This window comes from Cucurbita moschata, unplaced genomic scaffold (assembly GCF_002738365.1).
Source record: "Cucurbita moschata cultivar Rifu unplaced genomic scaffold, Cmos_1.0 Cmo_Scf00015, whole genome shotgun sequence".
Lineage (NCBI taxonomy): Eukaryota > Viridiplantae > Streptophyta > Magnoliopsida > Cucurbitales > Cucurbitaceae > Cucurbita > Cucurbita moschata.
In genome coordinates, this window is record NW_019268531.1 from 3,903,186 (window position 1) to 3,921,473 (window position 18,288).

Sequence of the window (18,288 nt, forward strand, 5' to 3'; positions counted from 1 at the left end):
TACATATCAACACGAAGTTAAAAGTTTAAAAATCTATTTAATATTTAAATTAAAAATTTAGAAATGTGTGAAATAAATTAAGGATGTAATCACACGTATTTATTTTTAATTTATTACAATTAAAAATGCCTCACCCAAAAGGCCACAATACATTCAAGAAAGTGGTTAAGAGATAATATCGACTTCACATTTGGTACATAATTAATTCAAATTAATGGCCAAATTGTTTTAAATATGGGTTATTATTTATTTATTCTGTCAGTGACCATTCATAAGTTATATTAATAAAAATATCCTTAAATTTTATATTTTTGTTGAAAAAATATCCTACAATTAAAAAATATCTAAATGAAAATAGTTAATATTTTGTTTAAAAATAACATTTAATTTTTAAAAATATTTCAAATATATATATATATATATATTTTTACTTTCAATAATATTTTAAAAATTTATTAATACTCTTACCATTTTTAAATAAAATTAAAAAAAATATATTTTGGTAAGTACCCGGTTAAAAAAATAATCAAGAACTTTAAAAGGACCTTAAAAATAATCAAAAACTTTAAAAGAACCTTAAAAGTTTAGAGATGATTTTCGTCCATATATAACCGTAATAATTTTTATTTTTTTTTAGTAAAGGTAAAATTTATTGTTATTTTTAAAATTTCAGAGTATTTCTTTTAATTTTTTTAAAAAAGTTTGATGGATATTAATGAATCATCGAAAGGTATTTTTAAAATAAAATATTATTAAAAAGTTTAAAATATTTTTAAGATAAAAAAGTAGAAAGTTTATTATATTAATATAAATCTCATTTAATTATTATTATTATTATTTTGAAGAAAAGAAAGTTAAAAAACACGTGGTGATAATGATAGTCTAACTTTTTTAATAATTAAAAAAAAAGGAAGAAAAAAGGTTGAAAAAGCGAGTCCAAATTAAACACCGCCGGTGGGGCCGACCGCTAACGTCGACCGCCAACCGCCGACCTGCGACGGTGGAAACATCCACAATTTCACGGGATTTTTGCCGCCCCTCAATGTTTGTTAGCTGTTAAATGGATTTCCTTTTTTCTTTTTCTTTTTTTTATTTCTTGACATAAAAAAACGTTATTATTATCTGTGGGCCCCGCGTATGATTCAATGCTATTGCATCGTGCCCGTCCATCTCTTCACCGCTACTGATCTGACGGCCTATGTCTCGAGTCAAAGTTTATCTAGATAGGTGTCGTTGACCATATAGGGAACATGTTTTTTTTTTTTTCTTTTAAAAAATTAGTTTTTTTAAAAAATAAAAATATATAATTTGAAAAACAATAATTAAAAAATAATATAATTTTCAAACTTTTGACTGGTGTTTTGCCACCTCCCCCCAATCTTAATCTAGGCGCTATTTAAATTACCATTCTGCCCTTGCGCGTGCCCATTCCCTTTTTACCCTTTCTCTTTTTCTTTTAAAGTTAATTATTATTATTTTTTTCTTTTACTTTCTAATAAATTTTATGCTTTTAAAGTTTTATTAATATCATTGATTTTTTTTTTTTAATTTCAAACATTATTAATTTAATATTTAAAAAAAAACTTCAAAAACACCTTTTAAACTTTTTAAAAAATTAAAAGAAATATTTATTACTAGTACCACTTAACGGTAACATTAAAAAGGGAGATATCTATGAAGTGTCACAGTAATAATGTCTTTTAATATTTTAAAAAAATGAATTATGTTAATATTATTTAAAAAATGAAAGGATATTAATGAAACTTTTTTAAAATTTAAGGATATTTTAAAATATTAATAAAAACTTAAAAGGGTATTTTTAAAATAAAATAAATGTATTTTTGAGATTCTTTTTTAAATGACTTTTAAAAAATTAAAAATATTTTTGAAACAAAAATACAAAACTTAGCTTTTATCTTTTATCATTTTATTAAAAATTAATTTATCAAAATAATTATTTTGTAGCTTGTTTACGAGTTATTCTTTTCAAATGAGTTCATTTATATTCATATTTTTGCATGCATTTCACGACCATATTGCAATGCCCCATATCTAAGAATTGAATCAGAATTTAGAATTCATATTCAATACTTAGTGATACTGGAGAGAGGTTTTCACATCCTTATAATAAATTTCCTCTCCCCTCTCCAACTCATGTGAGATCTCACAAACCACCCTTTTAGAGGCTAGCGTCCTCGTTGGCACGTCTCCCAGTATCTAGCTCTAATACCATTTGTAACCGCCCAAACCCACCACTAATAGATATTGTCCACTTTGACCTCGTAACGTATCCCCTTTTAAAATTGTGTATGTTCGGGAGAGGTTTCCACATGCTTATAATGAATGCCTCGTTCCCCTCTTCAATCTACATGGAATCTCACCATCAAATTTAGTCGGATATAATGAGTTCTTGAAATTTTAATCCAATTTCGATAGTGTATGGCTAAGTCAACTATGTAAAATAAATTAAGAAAATTGAGAGGCCAAATTTGCAAAACCTAAAAAATAGAAGGACTAAAGTGAAAAAATAATTAAAAAAAGGAGGGAGGGGTATAAAGGTCATAAGGAGGGGAATATGCTATTTTTGGAGAGCAATATTAAATAAAGATACTTTTTGTTAAATGTAATAATAAATCTGTTTGTTTTGGTGAGAACTTCGACACTGTTCATTGGAGGCTCTTTGCTTTCTTTCTCCCTCTGTTCCTAAACCAATTCTCAATCATTTTCCATTTCTTTCTTTCACTGTTTTTGCTCTCTAAATCTTTGCTTAATCCTTCTCCTTCTCCATCTTCTTCCACTTCAATTCAATCTCACAAACCCCAATTTCTCATACCATTCATTTCGCACTCCGCCGATCTGTTTACACTTACTTGCAACCTCTTGCTTTTCTCCAGGTATGGATGATCGTTTCGTTTACTCTTTGAATTTGTTCCATTTCTTTTAATTATTATTTTTAATTCATTGAAAACTCCGCCACTGTTGAATTATATCCGGATTGGCTTCATTTTCTGTTTCTGTTTTCTTGTCGGAAGATCAGATGGAGATGGGGTTTTTGTTGCTTGTTTTTTGTGTAATCGGATGAAATGGTTCGTGGATTTTATCGCCGTGGAGATGGGGTTTTGTTTGCTTGATTTTGTTTGATTGGATGATTGGATGATTGGATAATGGGGTTTCCCCCAAAAGTTAGGGTAATTGAGCTTGTGGGTATGGTTAGAAGTTTGCGATGATTTCTTCTATTGGTGTTGCTTTTTCTTGTTATTCTGAAGGTGACAAGATTAATGGGTATACAGCTCTGAGGTTTACTTTTTGGTAATTTGCTGGAGCAGATTTATTTGGGATTTCAATTGTGAACTTGCTTTTGTTTTCGTTTTGGAAGGATGGATGTTCTCTTTCCTGGCAGCTGGATTGCTATTTGATTATCCATGGGGTCTATAGAGTTTCTTAGGAATTTCATTGTGACATACCATGATGGTTGGAAAGGAGAACGAAAGATTCGTTTATAAGAGTATGGAAAACTCTCCCTGCTAGACGCATTTTAAAACATTCTTTTAAATTTGTTGATTTTTTTTTATCATCTCCGTCTTTGATTTGTATTTCGTGTAGAAGATAGGAAGTAAACAAAAATGGTGATTGAGGGCTTTAGTTGTATTTCGTGTATAGTCAGTTCATGATGATATTTGAATATGAATGCACAAATAGTTTAGCTTTTGTTTTTGGGTTTATTAATTTAGAACTTGCTTTATTTATGTCTTTTAATTTCTTTTAATTGAGGGCTTTGTTCTATAATTTATTCTGCAGTTGTATTTTGCAGGTTGATTAAGAGTACGAGGCTTGTTTGCATTACTACCATCTTGAACATAAGATGGGGTGTTTCAGAGTTTCAAAGAGCAAGAAGAAAAATCATGCACAGAGTGTTCATGACAAACGCGTTAAGTCTAAAGAAATTGTGCCAACTATGCTGCCCGAACCCCAAATTTGTATCCGCACGTTGCAGTCTGCACCACCAAGTTTTAACACCAGAGTGAAACCTGTACAACCAGCTAATGGAGCTGCTGGAAGTAGAGTACGTACATTGTCCGCTCCATCAACTCTCGATGTAGCAGAACAGGACGCCCTTTCATCAGTTGAATATGACGAAGCAGAAGAGTCAATTGGTAGATTCGGAATGAATAAGGAACAAAGATCCCCAAGTCCTCAACCCCTTCCTCTTCCATCACCCCAGATTATTGTGGCCTTAAAGAAAACTGGAAGCTTTAAATCAGTGGTGTCATCTGGCCCTCTGTATGCCTCTGGACCTTTACCACTACCACCTGTGGGAGCGGTCAGAAATTTTTCGTTTGAAGAAATATCTGCTGCTTGCCATAATTTTTCTGCCGAATCCTGTGTTTCAGAGACGTCTTCTTTAATGTATAAGGCTTCTTTTGGAGATGACGCGTCGACTTCAAAGAAGTTTGAAGCCACCGTTACTTGCCGTCATCCCTCAAACCAGGTGAGATATAAAGTCTGGTATATCACTTGTGCATGTTTCCATTTTTAATGGTCTATGTAGTTCATGAAATCTGATACCTCGACAGCTCTTATGACGAGTTTTGAAAGTTGGTTAGATTTAATTCTTCGTTACGGACATCTGTTGATCAGATTCTTCGTAAATTACTCGTGTGGTCTCATTATGTTAGATTGGAGTCCATTCTTGTAGCTAGTCTTCTAGCTCCTGTTTATAATCTTTCATCCTTATTTTCTGTTTAAAAGCTTTCACCACGAGCTAGCTCTCTACAACGAAAACTAGGACTGATCCTTTTATTCTCACACATCTATACATGATTTAGTTCGCACAAAAGCTCAGGAGTGTCATTTGAGCTTTTGACACATTTAAGTTAACTCAAAAAGTATTTTGTACTGTCATTTAGGCTAAGGGGTCACTTGAGTTGATTTATATCACTGTGGTTGTGAAGCAACTGGAAATTCTTATGCACTTGCTACTCTATACACCAGGGTTTTAAGGAATTTGTTTCCGAGGTCAGTACTCTAGCATCCTTGCAACATCCAAACATCTGTAAATTGCTTGGATTTCATGCCCATGAGGGTTCAGGGCAGAGAATGCTGGTGTACGAGAGGCTCTTTCACGGAAGCTTAGATCGTCTATTGTATGGACGATCAGATGGGCCTCCTATTGACTGGAATACAAGAATAAAGATTGCATTATGTGCTGCACAAGGACTCACTTTCCTGCATGAAGAGGGACCTTTTCAGGTGAGCATTTAGTGGTCCATTTTCTTGTTTTCCTCATTTGAATCAATACTACTTGAACCTAGAGTTGTATTTTTATAGCTGATTTTGGTTTGGAAGTGTTTCGATTGACCAAAATAATAACCAATAACATTCCACACTCCCCGTCCCAGCCAGCATACACGGTCACTCTCAAGAAAAAAGAAAAAAACAGAGCGTTTTATTATTTTAAAGCTGAATGTGATCTTTATTTACAGGCAATGTACAATGATTTTTCGACCGCCAACATACAAATCGACAAGGATTTTAGTGCCAAGCTTTCTGGATATGGATGTGTTGGACAGGTTCCTACACCCGAGTCAGAGATCTCTAACAATTCTGTGGTGAGTTCTTGATTATAATAGTGGAATTTTACCTTTGATTTTCCCCCCATGCTATAGAATTTTTGGTGGTACATTCTATTATCATGGCTTCTTAAACCTTCATTTTTCGCTCAGACCAGTTTGAATGCAAGGCTGTTGATTGCTTTTCATGTTTTTACATATTCAGGCAGCAGCATATCTACCAACGGAGACATTGGAGAGGGGGCTGCTTACCCCAAAGAGCAACGTTTGGAGCTTTGGAGTCGTTCTTCTAGAATTGCTAACTGGGCGAAGAAATCTCGATTCTCGTTACCCAAAAGAAGAGAGGAACTTAGTTAAGTGGAGCAGACCGTTCCTCGCCGACGATGGTCGATTGTCGTTGATCATGGATTCTCAATTAAAAGGCCGCTTCCCAACCAAGGCAGCCAGGACAGTGGCTGACATTGCTCAAAAGTGTCTTCAGAAGGATCCCTCTGAAAGACCCACAATGAGAAATGTAGTTGAGCATCTGAAGACCATCCAAAATTTAAAGCAATCGAGCCGATTCCCTCTGCAAGAACCCACTGCTTCCCCTGCAAAACAGATGCTAAGATCACCAAGCCTTGATGGATTCATTTCACCAGCAGCAGCCAGATTAAGTTTCTCGCCTTCTCCACCTTCTGGAGTTCACCCATCTCTTTCACCTGGTGCGAAAACTTTCACTCCTACGCTTCCGTCCCGGCTATGTTCAACCCTCTCCTTTGAGGATTTCGATCGACAAGAAAGGCGAAAATCATCCGCATCATCCCTTCGAAGACCTCGAATCGAAGGATACTGAGATTCTAAATTTATTTTATTTGTTTATTGTTTTTTAAACTTTTCTTCTTTGTTTTCTTCTCTGGTCTTCTGGTGATTGATTCAACACAATGTACAGCAGATGGAAGAAAAAAAAAACATAAATATATGCTTATTTTTGTGTAGATATAGTTCTAACAATGTCATTAAATGTAAATTTTATATATTTTCTCATGCCCGAGTTTCAAACTGCTTTCTTCTTCAACCATGATTCTTATTTTCCCTCCAAAATTGAAGATTACTTATGTGATTAAGCTTTTGAGCAGGATGAGTGTTGGAGCAGATTGAAGATGCCATTCATTCAAGTCCCAAGCAAGCATGTCAAAAGGTTCTTGATTGTCGTCTTGTCTCAATCAGGTTTACCTGAAAAGTAGCAGCAGAAGAAGATAGGAACATGTGCTATTCCTTGCTTGCCCTGTTGACTGAATTAAAGGTAAGGCTGAGTATTGAACTCTGATTCACATGTCTATCTGTGGCCCATTTTTCCCATTTTGGTTGCTGATCATTGTTCTATTCTTTGTCGTAATGGTTTTACTCTGCAATTGAACATAATTTAATGAATAAGACGTTCACTTAATGAACGATTCGACCTCTCACCCCGGTCGGTTAAACTCAAAAAAAGAGGAAAGAGAGGGCTTGGAGTATGTAATGTAATGAAACAAGGGGGTTTCACAAAAGCAAAAAGGTTCGACAAAGAACCATCAAAAAACATTTGATGGTTCTTTACGTGATTCTTCCCACCAAACCCCAAATCCAAAACGTCAAAAAGATCAGAACTTTCTCATTGCTCCACCGGCGGTATCCTTGTTTCTATAACATCCTAAGAGCCCTTTCTCCTTCCCCATTTCCCTTCATCTCTTACGCCCTTAGCTTTTCTCTCTCTTTCTCTGCTTCTGTTGCTGCCGATGGAGTCGCTTTTGGTTCTCAATCCCACTCCTTCCCCCGGCCACCCATCCCCTTTGAAGCTCAATAAGTCTACTGCTGGTCCTGTCCGCTACCACCCCAATTCGTCTCTGCGGCTCGATCCCTTGATGGGTTATCGTGCTTGTAAGGTCTCCTCTGTCGCTAACACTCTTACCCATAATGGGTTTCTCTCGCCGTATCAAAGATGTGCTTTGACTCGACGGGTTATGGTGTTTTCCGCGTCGCATGAGGAGTCGGTATGCCAAATTCTGTTCTTTTCTGTCACGGGTTAAGGTTTTTAAGCTAAAATTTGCATGAGAGATATGATATTTCATTTATATTGAATGGAGACGTGTACATATATACAAGTTCTTGCTTGATACATCAAGATTTTGTTTATTTTAGTGAACTTTCAAGGTGATATAGTTGATTATATGCGTTGAATGTAGATTGATAGCCCCATTTGTTTTATTATTTGTAAAATTAGCATTCAGAATCTCAAGGGGAGAAAGATGGAAAAGATATCAATTTTGATGCAGAAAAGCCACAAGAGTTATGGAAAAAAGCTTTAGATTCCTTCAAAAGACAAGCCCTGAAGATGAAAGCCATTTCAAAGGAAGCGTATGAGGAATACTCAGCGAAAGCATTAGTTGCTCTGAAAGAAACTTCTAAGGTTTTGAAGATTCAAGCTGATAAGGCAAAGAATGATTTGAACTTTATAATGCAAGAATGCGGTGAAGAATGTAAAGAATATATTGCCACTGTTGCAGAGAACTGTCCTGAAGAAGTTAAGGAGATTGTGGAAACATTTACTTCTCCAACTGCTGACTTAAGTGATATTTCAAAACTTCAAGACTTTCATTATGGTGTACCATATGGTATGTATTACCGAACTTTATGCGAGGCTTGACGGAGTAGGGTCAGCCGTGACTTGTTTAATGGACATTGTTCTTGCGTCGATTTGTCTAGGCGTCACATGGGCTTATAAATCTCCTGCTGACCCCTTTTTTTATTGCCAATGGTCTACAGGACTGGTCCTTTCTTGTGGTGGTTTCCTTTCCTTTATGATAACTGGAAGCCTTTCTGCAGTTAGATTTGGAATGATACCTGGTGGTGCTTTGTTGGCCTTGAGTATTTTAAGCTTGCAGTCATACAAAAGAGGACAATCACTTCCTCTTGCACTTAAGGGGCAGACAGGTCAGTCTGTCATTCATTCAATAACATAACATAAACATAAATGATGGTCACTCTTAGAGTGGTGTGTTAGAGTGGTGTGTTGAGTAAGTGTGAGATCCCACGTCGGTTAGAGAGGGGAGAGAAACATTATTTATAAGGGTGTGGAAACCTCTCCTTAACAGACGTGTTTTAAAAACCTTGAGGGAAAGCCCAAAGAGGTTGCTAGTTGTGGGCTTGGGTTGTTACAAATGATACCAGAGCCAAACATCGGGCGATGTGCCAATGAGGAGGTTGAGCCCCGAAGAGGGGTGGACACGAGGCGGTGTGCCAGTAAGGACGCTGGGCCTCGGAAGAGGGGTGGATTGGGGGGTCCCACATCGATTGGAGAAGGAGAATGAGGGCTTGTTAGGATGCTGGCTTCGGAGGGGGGTGGATTTTGAGATCCCACGTTTGAGCCGTTATAGTAAGCATTTTGGTCCTTAATTCTACACCATTCAAACTTGTTTAACCATTCTTATTGGCAAGTATTTTTCCTGTCGTCTTATCATGATCATGTTTGGTGAATTTCATGTGCTTCATAATCTGTCGTCTTATGCCACCGTATTGTTGCTTATGAAATATACGAGCGTATTCAGATAGCTCTTGCTCCGTTTTATGAGTCGCATTCTTTTTTAGTCCAACCGTTTCGAATCATCTAATCAGTTTTCAGTCTCCATCTCTTCTAGACTCTCTTCTTAGAATGTATTCTTAACCGTTTCGAGATTTTTTTGTGCAACAGCAATTGCAAGCATTCTATTTCTTAGAGAGTTGCGCTTAGTGTTTCGGGTGAGTACTCGAGATACTAACTAAAGATGATTGTTACGTGGTAAATGATGCTCTCGAACTACAGAATTAGGACTCTTTTCTAATGCTTTGTTTTTGTTTTTCTCTCTTTCTCAATGCAGAGACCATCATTTGTTAATCTCTTGACAACTTTGATCAGGTATGGCTTTTCTTTCTTCCTTCTTCTCATGTTCATTATTGCTTCTTTTGGATGGATGCAAAGAAACCAATCTTTTCGTTGACCCAATCATGATATGGTCATGATATTCTACTCGGCCTGATCAACACGATATTAATAGATCGGTCCTATTAATGGATCGGCCTGGTCAACCCAATCACGATATTAATGAATCCGACCTATTAATGGATCCACTATGACGGGTTTGTTGGCTGTTGGCTGAGACATTTCTTTTTTGTGCAGTGCAACTATGGTCTTACTTTACGTCCATAGGATCATCCTGAACGCTCGCATCAAAAAGGAAAGATTTTAGTACAGAATGAAAAAAAGGTTTTATAGATGCCAACGAACTTATCAATACTATTGGGAAGACTCTTCTCTTCATTCATTGCTCGGGCGAGATACTAGAAGCTACAAGCTTGAGAGTCCTCCTAAACAAAACAAACCCTAAGAAAAATATGGTATATGTTTTAATGCTCGAGCATGGTCGTGATAGTTTTCACGCTCCAAACTTGATCTTATGTTTTGAACTGGTTTCTGCAAGTGTCATAATAAGCTCTAATGAAAACCACATTCAAATTGTTCTTCCTCTGAATGTAAACATTCCAAATCAACTAAAGTTTCCATTAGGACAAAGGCAACAGCTTGGTTACAACGCACAAACAAGAGATGAGTATAATGCAAAGGTGTATGTGAGTGTTCATTCCTTATGTTGATGCGTAAAAATGTCTCCAATCTTTACAAGGGTTAAACAAACAAAATTAACAAAAAAAAAAAAAAAAAAGCCCCTATTATATACTTCAATTCAATCTCTCCTTATCTCAGCACCCTAATGTCATATGATACAGTATATCAGAGAATTCTGCGTTAAATTTCATCCTTCCCCACCTCCATTCCAACCGAGAACAAAACATATAACCCTACGACTCGAGATCCCTCCATCCTTCCTCGACCCAACCTTAGACATTTCGTATGGTGGGGCATTCCACCGTCTCCCATCTGTATATCGCACCCGACTTCAAACTCTGCGATCCAACTCTCCCAATGCAGGTCGTGTCCGAGGACGAGTTTTAAATTTGCATTATACGACCTTCTAAAGTAACTTAAGCCTTCAGAGTAGATATCTATTAACTAAAAGAATTCATCTACGTCCAAGGACAAATGCATCACTTGGCATGTCTAACCTTCAAAGTTACAATCACGCATGTGCTCACCACAGGGAAGCCATCTGCAAATGAGTTTTTGCTCACAAAGATGGTAGAATAGACGTGTGTTAATTGGAATCTCGACCTTGCTTTGAACTAAACTGTTCACGACCTTTTCGTTTTCTCAGTACCTCGGCTTCTCTGGCTATCTGAATATCCGAGGGCCAGAATCTTTGGTGCACAACTTTAAAAAGATAGCGTGGAAGCAATGCAACAACTATTATGAGCAATATAGACAACCAATATGTTGGGGACTTAGCCAGATGAAAGATCGTCCTGCAAAACAACAAAAAAAAGGTTATATCATGCAAGTAAATCAGACGAACTCGTTACATTTGCAGCACAAATCAGACGAGATAACCAAGATTCGGTACAGGAAACCAACCAGTAATTAGGAAAAACGGGTATCGAATCCAACACCACCATGCATGCGTACGTTATGACTATGGATCCCCAGACTGCAGCATGTGTAATATATACCCAACGTTGAACATCCATCGCTAAGTGTACGTTCACAAGGATAACAACAGCTATGGTCCACAAACTTCCCAAGCTCCATATATCAATGGAACTCTCCTTGTAAATGAACAATGGCACATAGAAGAGAACAAGACTCTGCCAAAGGGTATCAATCATTGTGAACCAAAAGAGACGCAAATTGTATGCCTCCTGTCTATGGCCAGCACCATAGAGCTTAGGATATTGGAGTAGGGTTTTGTGACTCAAGTCTTTGTCCAGAATACCAACAAAAATAGTGGGGATAGACGTATAAATAACAGAGTAAAACACACTACTCCAATCAGTCAAAGCTGAAGTTGTTGAGAATGCTGTGCATAGAATGTACCTAAGAAATACAAAACAAAAAGGCACATCAATAATGCATAAATTTCATCGACAGAAGATATAATGTTTCAGAGTCATGAATCTGTCCCTTCTTCATGTTCCAGATTTGAAGAGAGGGAGGCCATTGATTTCCTTTTTATAGCACAAATTACATTTTCCATTTTGAAGTATTTTACTCTCTAAGTTCGTTTGACGACATATAGTATTAAAGGAGACCATGAAAGCAGTTCAATGTCGAGGGAATTGGAAAGCATGTATCCAGTCTATGATGCAAAAAGAAACCATACCAGAAGAGCATCAAGACGAAAACAGCATTGCGGTAGAAGTTGTATAGAACCATGTAGCCTACACGTTGATAGTTCCAATGTCCATGCACTAGAAGTAATCTTTTTAAAAAGCGAAATTGTCCCATGGCAAAATCAGATGCCATTACCGCTTGACGCCCTTCCTGTCCACATATACCAACGCCTACGTCGGCCATCTGAATCATTGAGACATCATTGGCCCCTAAAATAATTGCCATTGGACAGCAGATGAGTGTAGCACATAAAGCATTTGTAAGTTATACTCAACAAACAAAGGTATAATCTATGGTTATTTTGGGAGTTAGAGAAGAAATTTACCATCGCCAATTGCCAATGTCATATCATCAGTTCTACTCTTAATCAGATCAACAATTCCAGCTTTCTGCAAAGGAGCGACACGACAGCATAGCACAACGTTGCATGAAGTTGCAAGTTCAAAAAGCTGCCATAAAATAGGAATCATTCCAACAATCATTAACAAGTCGTAAAGTATTAAAGCGATTTTGATGATGCTAAAATGTATAGGTTTTCAAAGGTAATAACAAGATTCTTGCCTCTGACTCCAATTCCTTTTCCAAAATGTACACCAAACTGTTTCCATCAATTATTAGAGCTAGTGGTTTATCGGTCACTTCTTCTTTCTCTTCATTAAAATCTGACATACCGGATATCTTTGGTGTATCATGGCGTTCATTCTCACAATTCATCTTCTGTGTTTGACTTCTGCCCTGTGTTGATTTAATACCATATTTTTCTATAGCATCAGCTAAAAGTTTCCTGCAATCATACTCGGAATTTCCATTGACAATAATTGACTGCATATCGGGAGTCAGCAATTTGCAGGAGAGACCGATTGATATGGCTGTCTCCTGCTTATCTCCCGTCAGAATCCAGACCTTTATTCCAGCCTGTCGAAGAGATTCAATGGCTTCAGGTACACCGTCTTGAAGCTTGTCCTCAATAGCAGTTGCACCCAAAAGCTTTAGATCACATTCTATAAGGGCTGCTGTCTGACGTAGTTTTACTGCTCTATCAGTCAGTGAAGTGCTAGCATCCTCATATCTGCTCTGCCACAGCTCAAATTCAGAATCTTTCAGGTCTCTGGCAGCAACTACAAGTGTTCGCAAACCTTCCATTGAATATTCACTCAAATGGCGTCGAGTAGCATGCTTGATAAATTCTTCCCTATCAGAGTCATTGCCTAAAATACTCAACATCGAAGTATCGGCACCTTTTACCAGCACCTTTATAGTATTGTCAGGGAATCTGATGACAACAGACATTCTTTTGCGAATGCTATCAAACTCATGTAAACCCAAAACATCCAACCTAGAATCACAAAAAAGAAAGACATGATGTAATGTTGTATAGCAAAACCGTCATAAAAATGGTCAACACAACAAAACAGGGTAGGAATAGAAAATTATCAGACAAGCTAAGAAATAAAATTAGAAAGCAAGGGATTATCTACCTTAAGTTCTCACCATTGACATCTATAACAATATGCCCAGATGTGCGCTCGAAAAGGGTATATCCATAAGCAGCGGCTGCAGCAACTAGTGCCTGCTCGTCAGGGGATTCCCCCTGATAACCAATAGTTTCGACATCCTCGTGCAATTCACCATTTTCATAACTAGATTTGTCATCCATGAGAATAGGAATTACAGTATTGCATGCAGCCAATGTAAGAAAAAATTCATGTGCAGCAATCTTTTCATCTCCATTTAGGTCCTTGTGCAATAATTTGAGAAGTTCAGTATCAACAGCAACTTCAGATTTAAGTTTCCTCCTCCTCCCCCCTATAGTTGCTGTTGCAAAAGATCACACTAGATGAAGGAAAAAGAAAGAAAAACATGATACAGTCAAAGAATTTCATCTACCAGAAGGTTTTGATTACTCAAGGAAGAACATCACAGGACATAGGCTGGCCATATAATTGGAAATCATACTGACACCAAAAACTAGACCTAGTTTTATTGTCATCAGAAATGCAAGTAAACCTAATTCTTATTAGTTTTGGAAGTCATGTGCCAACCCCTGCCTTTTAAACTCTGAAGATTATAGATATTCCTTACACCATACACCTCAACAGTAAAAATGTTATAATAGTTTGTAAAATTGAGACGTTACTGAGGTCACCGACAAATCTTGTTATGTTTATACCAAGTACGAAGAAATTACCCAACAGTATTAGTTCAATTCATGTGTTCATCTAATATATACTTGTAACTACAACCACTTAGGACAGTAAATTAGAAAAAATGCAAGATCTCCCCAAAAAAATGTAAGCTCAATAACAAACATGCATTGAACAACAAAAGATAGAGATCAGCGTAAAGAAATTTAGTGCACTTATTAGCATGTTGGGCAATAATAATAATAGCAATAACAATAATACTTGAAACAATTTTCAACCACCAAGCTAAAAGAAATCCAGAAACATTAACCAATGGCCATTGCATTGGCAGCTTATAGGAGTTATCTTTATAAGCTCACTCAAACATGGATTACAAAATTATGATGATGGTAGCAATGAATTCATTTTCGTACCTGGAATGGAATACATTGATGAATAACCCTCAGTCAAGTTGTTCCCGTAATTCTTCCCGTACACACTTGCTCTTTTAAATTCCATCTTATTTTCAGTAAGTGTTCCTGTTTTATCAGAAAAAATGTAGCGAACTTGACCAAGATCCTCATTGATATTCAATGATCTGCACTGAAACCTTGAGCAAGAGATTCTGCAGTACATGTGCTTATCTTCAATCATGAAATATGACTGCCCCAGTCTCACCATCTCCATTGTAATATAAAGGGATATCGGTATCATAATCTGGAACACTATAATAGAACTCAAAAAGGAGAAAAAGGTTTCCATAGGTATTCCATAAAACCTGTACTTCTTACCATCGTCGGCCCCATTTGTGAAATACCTTTTCCTATAATATGGCAAGGTATCAAGCTGTTCCTTGTGCCGAACAAGCCATAACCCCATTCCAAGGGCCACAACTAGACACATGACAAAGAGGAAGATTGACAACCACAATGTTTCCCTGTTCATGTAACCCTCCAGTTTACTTCGCTTGGCAGGAGACATTGCACTGTTTAACATGGCTTTTGTCTCTTGTCCGGCATAGACAACCACCCCAATAATCCATTCAGTGTTCTTCAGCTGACAACCACGCAAGACTATGTTTGACTGGCTGAGGGGAAATTTATGGTTGTTGAACTCCATATTGGCAGTGAACTCATAAATGTTCCTATTAGGTTGTTCACATCGAATAAGACCAGAATATGAACACCCCTCGGCTACTGCAAATGCTGTTTCCTGCCTAGCATACCTTGTCTTCAAGTTTGATTCACCGTCCAAATTCATTGTTTGTATGTAAGCAAGACCACTAGGATCACTTGTCCCCAATAAAACCATGTCACAAGGAATGACCTCGTCTGCACAGATCTTCACAACTTCACCTGCTCGTATTTTTTTCCACACTTTCAATTGGAATTCATCGGATTGAAGCACGAGAGCCTGTCTATTGTTCTCATTACGATCAGATCTATGTCTACGCCAATCCTCGTAGCCATCTTTAATAGCTGTAACACATAGCACAAACAGGAGGGGGAAAAGAGATACCGTTCTCCCAAAGACTGCCAAAGGTGGAAGCTGGTTAAGAGCTGCAATAGCAAGAAAATAAAGATAGGCAACCCTATGGAACTGAATAAAGAGATTCTTCGGCAAGAAGGTAATCAATGTATACTTGCTGGTGGTTATCTCATTTCCTGTGAACTCATACTTATCATTAGTTCTCCTTGGATCATTGATGTATATCAACCTTGGATTATCGTCATGCTGTAAATTATCCTCAAACTGTATACTTTTATGACGACTTCTTTGTGCCTTATGTAACTTCTCCTGGACCCTGGAGAGTTCAAAGCTTGCAGGGTTATCATTAATATTATGTAGCTCCATTGCACCCCACTTGACCAGGCGTCTTCTATCCTGGGTGGGGTATGCAAAAGGAAACTGCTGAGGAAAACAGAGAGCCAACAGTATAAAACTGCCTCTTCCTAGATAGCGAAGTGGAACTTCTCGAGACAATTCTCACTACTCCAAGTGTTATCTCCAAAAGGGCTGACGCAGGTTTCCTTCACATCCACAATGTCATTCTGAGAATCGTCGTAACTGGAAGAGGTAAAAGAAGCACTGCGACATAGACAACCAAAGGAACCACGATTTTGAGATGGGGATTCTGATGAAGCCAGCAGGGGCTGATCAGATGTCATAAATATCTTTTAACAACATTGCGTAGTCTCACATGCAAATCAAACGAATCCCCAGCACACATTAAACCTTTCATCCCAAATCCATCCAAGAAAAACACAAAGAACCAAAAGAATTTGAACTCCATTTCACTAAGAATCCGCATCCCATTATCCTCCTAAACCCATATTCTTGTTCTACCAACAATCAGTTCCCTCTGAAACACGTCCACGCCTCAGCAGACGAAATATCAGCACGATTCAAACAAAATATTTAAAAGAATCCCTAAATCTCTGTGCCTGGAAATGAAGAAGACAAGGAAATATAATGGAAGGGCTTAGCAATGGCGACACATTCAGATTCCTGCCTTTCCCTGGAACACCGTTTCCAAATTGATGACAGAAGTGACAAACTAACATGCAAGAAAAATCAGATCAGAGACCCGCCTTCCAAAGTTTCCAACAGAGGCCCACAGAAATCTGATCGAAGGGGGAATCAATGATGCACAAACAGCTCGATTCGACGGAGTATTGACAACACCCTCTCGTGGATCCAAATATCAACGCCACCCTACGATTCGCCAAGCACGCAATGCCAAAAACTAGAAATCAAATGAGACAAACGCGAATTAATAACCAACCCTAGACTTGAAAAACAACCCCCATCCGCCCAATTTTCTTTTCCTTTAAAAAAAATGCCCCAATCGAATCAGACCCAGTAACGCAATCATCACAAAAAAAATGTAGAAAATGGAAAAAAAAGAAAGAAATAAAGAGAAAGAGAGATGGTTACCTGTAAGAAGGGGATGAAAGAGAAGGGTTATCGTCTCGGAATTGATGAAAGGAAGTAGAGAAGCAGAGAGATCAGAGGCCCCTTCAATGCACTGAATACGAAATCATAGTGGAAAATGGCAGAGAAGTGAGAGAAGAAGAAGGCGAAGGCGGATCGAGGGATCTCCCACCTGAAATCGCCGTCACCGGAGATAAATCGGGGGCGGGAAGATCAAAAAACACCCAAAAGAAAACGAATTAATTAAGAACTGGGAAAGGTAAAGAAAGGGGCAGAGGGATAAGAATAGAAAAGAAAAAGGGAGAGAGAGAGAGAGAGAGAGAGAAAGAAATTGAAACCAGAATGAATTGGAGAGACAGAGAGAGAGATGCTAAGACCGAGGAAATCGGAAAACCACCCATTTTGCATTCGGTTCGGTTCGGTTCTAATTCAGTGAAATACTCCACCGTCCCGTCCTTAACTAGAGATGTTCTTTTAATCCGAATTCGACCCGTAAAGACCCACCTCAAATCACTTAGGGAATTTCCATTTAAGCACGGAAGGATGAAAATTTTCTTATCAAATAAACGTATCAAAATTATATTTTCCGTTTCTAGCCTAGTTCTGGGCTCACGACCGTTCACCACGATGTCATCATTCATACATGGATGTTGTACATTTACGTAAAAAATGAGAGTACGATATCGGTCGAGTATTTTAAGAAATACTCAGTAAATAATCTCACTGCAATTATGGTTTTATGCTGCTTAGGTAAAGTAAGTTATCTTCCATAAAAAAAAAAACAAAAGAGTAGCTCAATTTAGAGACGAAACTTGTTGTTCGATAAATCTGCAATGCTACAAAAGAGTGAACTACTACCTCTAAATCCAAAGTGGGTCCGTCTTCGACTGACTCCTCCTCGTTGAACGTATAAAAATATATTATAATATTAGAAATTATATTATATTTTTTCATACTAAATATTATGATTTTATATATATTTATAAAAATAAAAATTATCCAAAAATATTTCAAAATGAAATAGGAGACAGAGACGAGGACATCTTTATAAACTTCGACTCGAGTGGCTATCCAAACCGATGAGTTGTACTCGTGTCGATCTCTTTTTATTTTCCTAGCTATCGTTTTTTATATTCTATAATTCTTTTACACGTTGAATCAACTAAGGCACTAAATTAATAACCATCGAGTGTTAAGATTTATCTAACCTTACATTCACTGTAGTCAAATATAACTCATTACAAAAATTCTTTACATTATGCATAAAACAATGCCACCCCGGTTAGTATCAAACTGATAGAGTTAACTGCCAAAATTTATTAGATAAGAAATTTGAAGTCGGAGAACCTATAAAAATATTTTAAATTAGAAAAATTAGGCGAAT

General features: G+C 37.2%; 3 protein-coding genes across 5 annotated transcripts; 2 read left to right on the forward strand and 1 right to left on the reverse strand.

The window, feature by feature from the left end:
- The first annotated feature begins 2,637 nt into the window (after positions 1-2,637).
- LOC111452945 (probable serine/threonine-protein kinase PBL1) lies at positions 2,638-6,547 on the forward strand. The gene is made up of 5 exons (XM_023093834.1): positions 2,638-2,894; positions 3,812-4,489; positions 4,993-5,250; positions 5,484-5,609; positions 5,776-6,547. Exons 2-5 carry the CDS (start codon positions 3,863-3,865, stop codon positions 6,403-6,405), a joined length of 1,641 nt encoding a protein of 546 aa, XP_022949602.1. The 5' UTR covers positions 2,638-2,894; positions 3,812-3,862; the 3' UTR covers positions 6,406-6,547.
- Positions 6,548-6,877: 330 nt separating this feature from the next.
- On the forward strand, positions 6,878-10,096 carry LOC111452946 (protein FATTY ACID EXPORT 3, chloroplastic-like). 2 transcript variants are annotated; one of them, XM_023093835.1, is made up of 6 exons: positions 6,878-7,582; positions 7,813-8,203; positions 8,355-8,522; positions 9,280-9,326; positions 9,446-9,572; positions 9,610-9,729. In XM_023093835.1, exons 1-5 carry the CDS (start codon positions 7,328-7,330, stop codon positions 9,563-9,565), a joined length of 981 nt encoding a protein of 326 aa, XP_022949603.1. In that variant the 5' UTR covers positions 6,878-7,327; the 3' UTR covers positions 9,566-9,572; positions 9,610-9,729. The 2 variants fall into 2 exon arrangements, with proteins under 2 accessions (XP_022949603.1, XP_022949604.1); XM_023093836.1 differs by lacking the exon at positions 9,610-9,729 and adding an exon at positions 9,745-10,096 and having other exon boundaries at positions 6,884-7,582; positions 9,446-9,483.
- Positions 10,097-10,177: 81 nt separating this feature from the next.
- LOC111452944 (phospholipid-transporting ATPase 1-like) lies at positions 10,178-17,329 on the reverse strand. Of its 2 annotated transcripts, none has more exons than XM_023093833.1 (8): positions 16,908-17,329; positions 14,405-16,716; positions 13,326-13,659; positions 12,409-13,183; positions 12,173-12,296; positions 11,837-12,056; positions 11,092-11,550; positions 10,178-10,982 (listed from the first exon to the last, which is right to left on the reverse strand). In XM_023093833.1, the coding sequence occupies exons 2-8, from the start codon at positions 15,822-15,824 to the stop codon at positions 10,775-10,777; spliced, it is 3,540 nt and encodes a 1,179-aa protein (XP_022949601.1). In that variant the 5' UTR covers positions 15,825-16,716; positions 16,908-17,329; the 3' UTR covers positions 10,178-10,774. The 2 variants fall into 2 exon arrangements, with proteins under 2 accessions (XP_022949601.1, XP_022949599.1); XM_023093831.1 differs by having other exon boundaries at positions 13,326-13,662; positions 16,908-17,328.
- Positions 17,330-18,288: the final 959 nt, after the last annotated feature.